Source organism: Diplotaxodon limnothrissa, linkage group LG2 (genome assembly GCF_057381915.1).
Source record: "Diplotaxodon limnothrissa isolate DT_005_m linkage group LG2, D_limnothrissa_male_GT1.1, whole genome shotgun sequence".
NCBI lineage: Eukaryota > Metazoa > Chordata > Actinopteri > Cichliformes > Cichlidae > Diplotaxodon > Diplotaxodon limnothrissa.
Window position 1 is genome coordinate 31,374,802 of NC_140597.1, and position 9,341 is coordinate 31,384,142.

Genomic DNA, 9,341 nt, shown 5'->3' on the forward strand with positions numbered 1-9,341 from the left:
AGCTTATAGCACATTTAACCAACATAAGCTGTTTGATTATGAATTTATATACACATGCCTGTAATGAGGATCCCCGGGGAAAAAAACTTTACAGTTGTGTACTTTGACATTACAATGCGCATGCGTTTTACGACCACAGTTTATTGTTATGGTTTTGTCCACTCCTTTCATTTTCATCCCGCCAGGTGGCAAGGGGTAAAATCGGAAGAGTGATGTAAACATTCCTTTGCTGGGATTCCTGTATGATAATCCTGTTATTGTACCCCCAAAAATGAATAAAAACACGTGGAAGCAGGCTTTGAACTCTAACCAATAAGATAACAGGCAGATGGATACATGTCTTTTATGGCTATCATTAAATTTTATTCGAATTGTATGGGAAAAGAAGTAGCGAGTCAAGTATCTGCACCCAGTCCCTACCACGCAGGCGCAGTGGTGTGAGTTTGACTACTTCCTGGCGTCTCGAGAGTAGCCCGGGCTCTGCTGACGTTGAAGGTTAAAAGCTTCAAGTTTCAGTCTTGAGTGTGCAGGTTTTCTGTCGTTAAAGTGGGATGCAGTCAGCGGGAAAACTCATGAAGGTTTTCATAACGAGGCGCATCCCGCAAGAGGGGCTGAAGATCCTGTCAGCGGCTGGAGTGTACGAAGTGTTTTTGTGTGTGAATGAACAGCAAGCTGTCGTTAACAGTGTTGTGCAGATCGGCTCATGCACGCTGTGATTCATGTTTATACACTCCTGTTGCCACACCATTACTCGAAGTTTTCTCTGCTTGCACAAGCTAGCCTGCATGTTTGAATGACATGCTACTTCATGCATCTCGTTCTTGTCGTGTCTCGTTGGAAGCAGGTGTGAGGTGTCTCAGTGGGACTCCGATGAGCCTGTTCCGAGGGCAGACCTTCTCAAAGGTATTCAGGGGGCTCACGGTCTTCTGTGCCTGCTGTCGGACAAGATCGATGCTGAGGTCCTGGAGGCTGCAGGTACGCACTGCCCTCAGGTGGTAGGGTGACCAGATCTAAGCAGACTAAATAAACAGTATGAGTGTGGGTGATTTTTAATAATGCTTTTGATATATTTATCACCAGAAAAAATAGTTTTTCCTATCTCCCTCTTTCTGCTAATCACCTCATGTGTGTTTTCCTAACTTTCATTCCCTGAGGGACCGTGGGGGTCAGGAAATATAAATGCTGTGCATTCCCACACAAAGTGGGGCACTTGATTACCCTGTGTAGTAGTACTGATTTGGATCTGTCTGTCAGGGTCTGTAGCACACTGGAATGGACAGGAGGCCAACTTTAACATGGGGGGGGGGGGGTTAGACTCCAACACGCTATACAAGATTGCAACCATACATTGTACACTCATAGAGTAATGTTTAAAAAGTTAAAACTAGCCGCTCAAGCACCTGTTTTTGGTTTCAAAGGGTTGCTGGAAGTCTGAGCTGGAAAGGCCTGTCCATTCAGCCACCTCAGCCATGCTTTGTTACCACAACTGCTGCAGAAGCAGTAAACTACTTTAAACCATGTGCATGAGTTAGAATTCCGCTGAGGGGGGACAGTGACTTTATTTATCAGGCCTGAACCCCTTAGGTCTGTCCATAATCACTGTTAATCATTCAGCTTATATTGTCTGGATGAAGATGGCCATTTTGTTGCTTTTAACCTCGGGATTTGATTACATTTATTTGACAGCTACGTGACTGCTTAGCTGTTTTGTCTTTGATTTCAGGGCCGAACTTGAAAGTGATCAGCACGCTGTCTGTGGGATTCGACCACCTAGCCATCGATGAGATCAAAAAACGGTGAACCAACTGAACTTCACTTTTAACCAATAACAGGACACACTATATGCCTCCTCAGTTATACCTATGTTTTGTTTTCAACAGTGGTATTCGTGTTGGATACACCCCGGATGTCCTGACTGATGCCACAGCAGAGCTGACTGTGGCTCTGCTGCTGGCCACTGCTCGCAGATTACCAGAGGGAGTGGAGGAGGTGAAAAAGTCAGTCTCACCTCAACGGTTGTTTCTCTAACCGTTCAGCTCAAATTGCTGATATTAGTTATACAATGATCACACTTTTTCTTCCTGTAAGTGGTGGCTGGAGCTCATGGAAACCTCTCTGGCTGTGTGGTTACGGTCTTTCTGGCAGCACTGTAGGAGTCATTGGACTGGGACGCATAGGTTGACTTTATAACCATATCTAATTTGCAAAGTCTGATCAGATTTTCCTCCTAGCATTTAAGACTTGATGGTAGTTGAATAACTGCTTGTGTTCGTGTGCAGGCATGGCCATAGCTCAGAGACTCATGCCATTCGGAGTAAAGAGACTTCTGTACTCTGGGAGAACAGCCAAGCCGCACGCTGCTGAAGTGAACGGAGAGTTTGGTAAGGAATGAATAGAGAAATGCACACAGCGAGAGGGGGATGATAAAGCACAGCAAGGTAGAAAGGGGAGGGCAGTAGTTGTAAACCTAATTTAACCCTGTTTCCAAAGGCATGTGGACACAAAATGTGAATTATACAGAATGCAATGTGTTGCACATCAGTTAAACCCCACATTTAACTGTAAATGGCTGGATTGAAACAAAGAAACTACAGTGAAGATGGCATCTGAGCTCTCGTGCAAATTTACACACAAGGCCTGTCCAAAGGTTTTATTCCTGGCAATTAATGATGTAGATTTAATACGTGGTAGATTTAATGGATGGATAGATAGAATAGAATAGAAAAATAAAGATCAAATCACAGTACTCTCAAGTTGCTGAAGGGATTAAATAAATTAGGATAACACCATCTTACATCATCACTAATACATCCACAAGCCTTGGTATTTCCATCATCTTTAGATGTGACAATAAGTGTAACATATTTACTTCTACTGCAGATTTCTGTCTGTGATAAATGCAGCGCTGCCCAAGGGCCCAGAGATCACAGACACAGCCTTGTCCCTTGTTTTGTGAAGCAGACGTGATTATTGTACTTTTAATGTTTTGTATGTAGTGTTTACAGAGTGGTGAACCTCTCTGTCTCAGTTTTACTCACATCCTCTTTTTTTATACCCAGTCAGGCCTTTTGTTCCTCTCCTTTTAAAGGCGATGCTGGCACTGGAAGCAAACACTTTACAAAAAACAGGATGCGTGTTCTCATATAGGGCTTAAATTGCTTTATATCCTTATTTACATTGTACATAACAATTTTTGGAGGAGTACATTCACATTTATATTCCAACAAACTGGGTTTTGGGAAAGACGTTCATTCAAAACAATAATGAAGTGATGTGGATGAAAAGAATAAGTCACGGTCGGGTACATGATCAGTGTTGGCTTCATAGTTTCATAGTGGATATTTTATTGATTGTTAATCTACGTGTTTGTCCTGTGTCACCTCTTCTGTTGATCAGTTCCCCTGGACACACTTGTGTCTGAGAGCGACTTCATTGTTGTTTCCTGCTCCCTGACACCAGAAACCCAGGGCATGTGCGACAAGAGTTTCTTCAGCAAGATGAAACCCACCGCAGTCTTCATCAATACTAGCAGGTACTTTTTTTTTTGTACTTTTTTAATAACAATAAATCCCCATCATCATACAGTGAATTATTTGATTTAGGGGGGCTGTGGTGAATCAGGAGCATCTATATGAGGCACTGAGCAGTGGACAGATAGCCGCAGCTGGACTGGATGTCACAACACCTGAGCCACTTCCAACAAACCACCAGCTTCTCACGCTAAAGAACTGCGGTGAGCAGAAAGCTTGTTCCCCACGTAGATGTCTGCTTCTGACCTCTAATGTTTAATTTACTGTTTAAAAAATATTTTCTGTCCTGTTTTTATCCCATGCAGTGGTGTTACCTCACATTGGCAGTGCCACCTACTCCACGAGAGGCGTCATGTCGGCATTGGCAGTGCAAAACCTGCTGGGTGGTCTGCAGGGCACAGACATGCCCAGTGAACTCACCCTCTAAGAGCCTCAAAGTGAGCCGCTGTGCCTCTTCTGCTGACAGCAGAAAACAATAATGAAGTAATGTGGATGAAAAGAATAGTAAGAATGTAGTTCAGTCACGGTCGGGGACATGATCAGTGTTGGCTTCATAGTTTCACTTTAATCTGTCATTTTTGACACCGATAGCACTTGTTATATTCATTGTGCATTTTTGAGGAAGGAAATGATTGGTGCATTTTTGTGAAATATATTCAAGTACTTAATGGCCTAAATAACAAACCATCGGCCCTTGTTAACCCTAAAACTTCTCAAAATACACTATAATGTATTCTTAAAACTCATCTCCCCCATTTTAAAATGCAATATTTACCACGATGAACTTACTTATCTGCACTTTCTCTGCTAATACTTCATGTCTCCCGTTACTGAAACAGCATAACACTCCAGTTTTTGTAATGAAATATGATTTTTCTGAAGAATAAAAAGCCAACTTTCATGCACAAAAGTGTGTAATTTTGTATTATCTCATGTTAAAAAATAGATTAGTGATCTATAAAAAAGACCAAATGAATTATTTATTCTCATTAACTTGTAGCACAGCAGCAATTTAAGCCATCATCAGTTCATTTGCATCAGTTTGGATACATTTTATAGACTTAATTTAATTAAATAGTAATAAATAACAGTCCATATTTAGAGCAAAGTGCCTGCCAAAGACTGGTCATCTTTCCAGTTTAAGCAGGTGTTCTTCGAGTGCTTATACAGGTGGGAGGACTGGCTGAAGCGCTTGCCACACTTGGGACAGGGGTAGGGCTTTTCTCCTGTGTGGACACGAATATGCTTCTTGCAGTCAGTCAAGTTCATGAAGGTTTTACAGCAGATTTTGCAGGCATATTTTTTCTCCCCTTCCACCAGTAGCACGTGGTCCTCAGCAGCTGCTTTCTTGCACTTGGAGAGAACATCCTCTGAAGCTCTTGTCAGAGGTGGCCGATCGGCGACGTCCCCCCCAGAGCCATGGGAAAGCTCTGTGCCGGCTTCTGATCCAGGTTGCGTTTTGGGGGCGATTCGACGGAAGGTTGTTGCTCCTGAGCTTTTCCCTGCCCTCGAGGGTTGGACGACAGGGGCTCCCGCACTGAGTGGTGATCTGACGGTGCTCAGGAACCCTGTTAGAGAGCTCTGGGTGGGCTGGAGGATGATGGTGTCACTAAATCCTGGACTCTGAGTTGGGAGAAGCTGCTGCAAGGGGACCGAGGTGACCGGAAAGATAAGTGAAGATGAAGAGTCTGAAGACTGAGCAGTAGAGGTGTTTGCCTCGTCTGACTTTTGATCGTGCTCACCTGCATCTACCAGAGCTGGAGGAGCTTCGCTGGCGGCGGCGGCAGCAGCTGTGGCAGCAGCTGTGAGGCTGGCTAGACTGTCATCTTCTTCCAGAGCTCCCATGACACTTTCAGTGCCGGGATTGAGGAAGCAGGAAAAGGCCAGGTCTGACAGGCTGTCCAGGCCCTCACCATCTGCCGAGTCCTCATCCAAATCTCCAGTTTCTCCCTGCTCCTCGGTGCGAAGATCTGTGCACAGCTCTGACTGTAAAGAGCCAACATTACATGTTGCTGGGCTGGCTGCAACCATCTTCTCGCCACTGAATTGTGCATTCAAATTATCTGTGCAGGCTTCCAGTGGAGACGGAGGAGAATTACTGGTTAACAAATCTGGAGAATATGAGCTTAGATTTTCTTTTTTCACCTCAATCACTGCCATCTGAGGTTTGTCTCCCTCTTCCTCTCCCACCTTTACCTTGACCACACTGTCTCCATCTGTATGTTCACACTTCTCCCACACACCTGCTATGCTGCTATCCGACTGGCTCGGCAGCTGGATTTCCTCTAATTCTCCTTTGGGTGCTTTGTACTTCTTCTCCTCATCATCACCTTGGTTTTCCCAGAGAGTGTCAGTGATCTGCAGGCAACCTGAAAACAACGGAGCTTCTCCTCTCTCCTCATGGCTCACACAGCTCCTGGTAACAATAGGCGAACACTCCTTATAGTTTGATCCAGGAAGTCTGCAGGTTCTCTTCTTGTCACTGAGCCTGTCCTCATGCAGCTTTCTCTTATGCCCCACTATCACCACACAGTCTTCATCCCCACCAGACTGACTCACCTCCTCTCCCATTTCCTCTTTATCGAGGTCCTCTTCCAGGCCTGATCTGACCCGTTGCTGTGAACTGCCTGCTACCTGGGAAGATGGACTTTCCTGCTCCTGCTGCTGCACAGACCTCCAACCTTTAGGCGCAGAGGCAGGGAAGTTTTTCCTGGACAGGTGTATCTTGCAGGCCTTGACCACGGCGTTGAGGTGCAGGTGCGATGCCGCCAGTAACACATCCATCACATTGGAGGTCCCTAGGGACAGAGTGGAGGTGTAAATCATATCGAGCAGGGTGGAGAAAGACTCTGGGGTCACCACCTCCGGATCGAGCTCTATCACATTGGGACCATCTCGACACCTGTCAGCCCCTGAACCTCCAGCCTCATCTGCAGTGTCGCTGGAGGTGAGGAGAGCCCTGAAGTGAGAACTGCATGCTGCCAGGATGGAGCGGTGAGCCTGAAAGGTCTGACCTCCAACCACCACTACACAGTCACACAGCTGAGCTTGGAGGCGCTGGTGGTTGAGCTGCTTGAAAATATGCTGGAAGTGACTTGGAAAGTTCATCACGGCCAATGGAGCTGGTTCTTAAACACTAAGGATATCAGATTATCATCGAGAATCCATCGGGCCGGTCGATCGATAAGAAACCGATCTTATCTCCTCATCCGCTGCGAACAGCCTCTTGGAGCACAGCTCCAGTGTTTAGCAGCGTTATTGTCTGATTCACCGGCTTTTCTAGAGATGTTCTGGAGTATGGGCGGGCCTGGTCCAACGGTAACACGGAGGAACGCGAAGGATCCCGCGTGCGCACAGCTGATGCTCTCCTCACCAAAACGAACCTCAAACTGCAGGCGTGATCACCCTTATGCGGTTGGTAAGCCACACAGCTCACACACAATAGCCCGGTTTAGCGTCCATTGCTGACGCCTCCATCACTTGCAGTCTCACTAGTCCGCAGACTTAAGTAGCAGCGCCCCCACATGGTACGATATAGGAAGTTCGGGCACAAACCAGCCAAAATATTTGATCAAATTTTTTAAATTGTAGCAACAATACAGCAATAATTTATCTTCAGAGAGCCAGAAATAGTTGTATATTATCTATAGTTTCATACTACATACATATTAGTGCTACTAATACGTGCTGTGTATTAAGTATATCTCTCAAATATTAGTTGCTGAAGAAACACTTTTACACTGGCAACATAAACATGGATTGACTTTATTATGACATCTGGAAGAAACTATTAAAGACAAAACATGTATAAACAAAGAGTGACAATGTGTTTTAATAATAATAGTTAAAAAAAGAAAAAAAAGTTTACAAAGTGAAACAAAACTGAATGTGTGTGAGCCGGTTTCTCCACTGCAGTGATGGACAAACGCTGGTAATTTTCCGCTGTGATTTTGTAATGGAACCAGCAGTCTGCTTCTGGACATCCATGCCGTCTCTGATGCAATCAGCTCTCTGTGAATGGATGGAGGAGGAGGAGGAGACCAGCTGCTCCGCTCATATGCTGTCCAGCTTCTTTAACACATACGGCGCTGTAAACACAGACAAACGTCATATAAGCTCAACCAGCACCAGTCCAAATAGATACACAGCTCTCAGGTACAGATGAACAGACACCGTCTTACCTGCTACAGGTAAACAAATTCTTATAGGAAGAGAACAGGAAAGACAGAAGCACGCACCAACACTAACATATACAGTACTGTGCACAAGTATTGAGTGACTAATCCAAATTTGGCATTTTGTGTTCAAATCATTGTCAGTATTTACAGAGGAGGTCAGGAGCTACACAAGTGTCATCTGTAAAACACGGTGGAGGCTTTCAAACTCATTAGAATTGAACTAACTGTGTTTTTCTGTTATATACCCCGTTTCTATGTATGTTTCCACATGTTTCGTTAAATCACTGCACAATTTCCCCCATTTGCCTAGCAATACATAAAGAATAAATGATGACCCTACACTTTTCCACAGTACTGTGTATCAAGCTCAGTACTCCCTGGCACGTGAGGTGTATGTGATTTATAAATACTGTAAACCACAACATAATATACCTGATTGTGGCAACATTTTGATGTGCTCGGGTTACTTCACATGCATGATTATTACAAAGAGAAGGTGAGCAAATGACACAGTTTACTGATAATGAGCTGCATTAGATACCCGTGAGCGGTCTACTCAGCTTTCAATGTCATCTGACGCTACTCACTGGCTCTAAGCAGAGCGACGTAAATAAGGAAGTTTCGTAAAGACAAGATGACATCTTGTCGCATTTTCTTCTTCATCTCCTCCGGGTCCATTTTGGGTCCCAGCCCTTCCAGTTTAAACATTGCTGCTGTAATTCTACTCGGTCTGGTTCGCCTGAAAAATTCACCGTTTCAGGCGCATGGACGAATTAGCTAAAACGGAAATACGCAACACCGGAAATTAAGACGAAATACGGTGCCTACATAGGGACAAACCATACAAAGGAATCAGAACGCGAACGTGTATAGTGGCGCCTTTATTAGACCTTAACAGTTTTATCGTATATTTAGTTAAAATTGGAATAGTTTAGTTATTTTAGTTATTTCTAATTATGTTTTATTTATTATATTATTCTTATGTATGCTCTGCTGGATACTTAAAATAGTCTTATCCAGTGTAATGCAGAAGAATTAATACTCCTCAGGAAATTGTCTTTCTGCTAAAACATAATATCATGTTAAGAAAATAAACTAATAATAATAATAATAATAATAATAATAATAATAATAATAATAATAATGTTGGTCTCTCGGGTGTGGTCCACAAGGGTCAATTTGACCCTGTTTTTCGGTGATTAGCTTTAAAAACATTTAATTTAGGAAGTGCATAGATCTTTTTGAGAGTGGCAGCAGCACAGGCTCCGCTTTGGGACCGTTGTTATTTAACTGAGTGATTATGTGTATGATGCCAGGCAAAGTTGTAATTAACTAAATTACCTGAGGCCAGCTGAAATAGCCTACAATAAATCGGGAACCCTTTGGGAACCCGGCCGTCTGGGGCCCCTGGCAAATTTCCTGTATAGCACAGCAGTCTATCTGTGCGTGTGGGCTGCTTTTAAAATTAAGATTATTTCAACACACACACACACACACACACACACACACACACACACACTATTATTATTATTATTATTATTATTATTATTATTATTATTATATGTTGATTTATTTGACAGTAAATCTAATTTTATGGTTTTGATTTGCTCTATAACTTCTTCACTTAACATAC

The 9,341-nt window shown here is 43.6% G+C and overlaps 3 protein-coding genes across 4 annotated transcripts; 1 reads left to right on the forward strand and 2 right to left on the reverse strand.

The window, feature by feature from the left end:
• The first annotated feature begins 467 nt into the window (after window positions 1-467).
• Window positions 468-4,430, forward strand: grhpra (glyoxylate reductase/hydroxypyruvate reductase a). Of its 2 annotated transcripts, none has more exons than XM_085370926.1 (9): window positions 468-637; window positions 842-975; window positions 1,724-1,796; window positions 1,881-1,997; window positions 2,089-2,177; window positions 2,280-2,381; window positions 3,397-3,532; window positions 3,603-3,733; window positions 3,836-4,430. In XM_085370926.1, the coding sequence occupies exons 1-9, from the start codon at window positions 552-554 to the stop codon at window positions 3,955-3,957; spliced, it is 990 nt and encodes a 329-aa protein (XP_085227052.1). In that variant the 5' UTR covers window positions 468-551; the 3' UTR covers window positions 3,958-4,430. The 2 variants fall into 2 exon arrangements, with proteins under 2 accessions (XP_085227052.1, XP_085227061.1); XM_085370935.1 differs by having other exon boundaries at window positions 845-975.
• A 198-nt stretch (window positions 4,431-4,628) lies between these two features.
• LOC146638749 (zinc finger and BTB domain-containing protein 5-like) lies at window positions 4,629-6,671 on the reverse strand. The gene has a single exon (XM_085370946.1). It carries the CDS (start codon window positions 6,636-6,638, stop codon window positions 4,629-4,631), a length of 2,010 nt encoding a protein of 669 aa, XP_085227072.1. The 5' UTR covers window positions 6,639-6,671.
• A 640-nt stretch (window positions 6,672-7,311) lies between these two features.
• Window positions 7,312-8,490, reverse strand: tomm5 (translocase of outer mitochondrial membrane 5 homolog (yeast)). Its single transcript, XM_085370958.1, has 2 exons — window positions 8,296-8,490; window positions 7,312-7,618 (listed from the first exon to the last, which is right to left on the reverse strand). The coding sequence occupies exons 1-2, from the start codon at window positions 8,414-8,416 to the stop codon at window positions 7,584-7,586; spliced, it is 156 nt and encodes a 51-aa protein (XP_085227084.1). The 5' UTR covers window positions 8,417-8,490; the 3' UTR covers window positions 7,312-7,583.
• Window positions 8,491-9,341: the final 851 nt, after the last annotated feature.

Excerpts from the sequence above, each read along its gene's own strand:
- grhpra (XM_085370926.1), top strand. The coding sequence starts at position 552 with ATGCAGTCAGCGGGAAAACTCATGAAGGTTTTCATAACGAGGCGCATC. Across the intron at positions 976-1,723 it reads TGAGGTCCTGGAGGCTGCAG|GGCCGAACTTGAAAGTGATC; the intron begins GTACGCACTGCC and ends CTTTGATTTCAG. Across the intron at positions 3,734-3,835 it reads TCTCACGCTAAAGAACTGCG|TGGTGTTACCTCACATTGGC; the intron begins GTGAGCAGAAAG and ends TATCCCATGCAG.
- LOC146638749 (XM_085370946.1), bottom strand. The coding sequence starts at position 6,638 with ATGAACTTTCCAAGTCACTTCCAGCATATTTTCAAGCAGCTCAACCAC.
- tomm5 (XM_085370958.1), bottom strand. The coding sequence starts at position 8,416 with ATGTTTAAACTGGAAGGGCTGGGACCCAAAATGGACCCGGAGGAGATG. Across the intron at positions 7,619-8,295 it reads CGTCGCTCTGCTTAGAGCCA|CGCCGTATGTGTTAAAGAAG; the intron begins GTGAGTAGCGTC and ends CTGTGTTTACAG.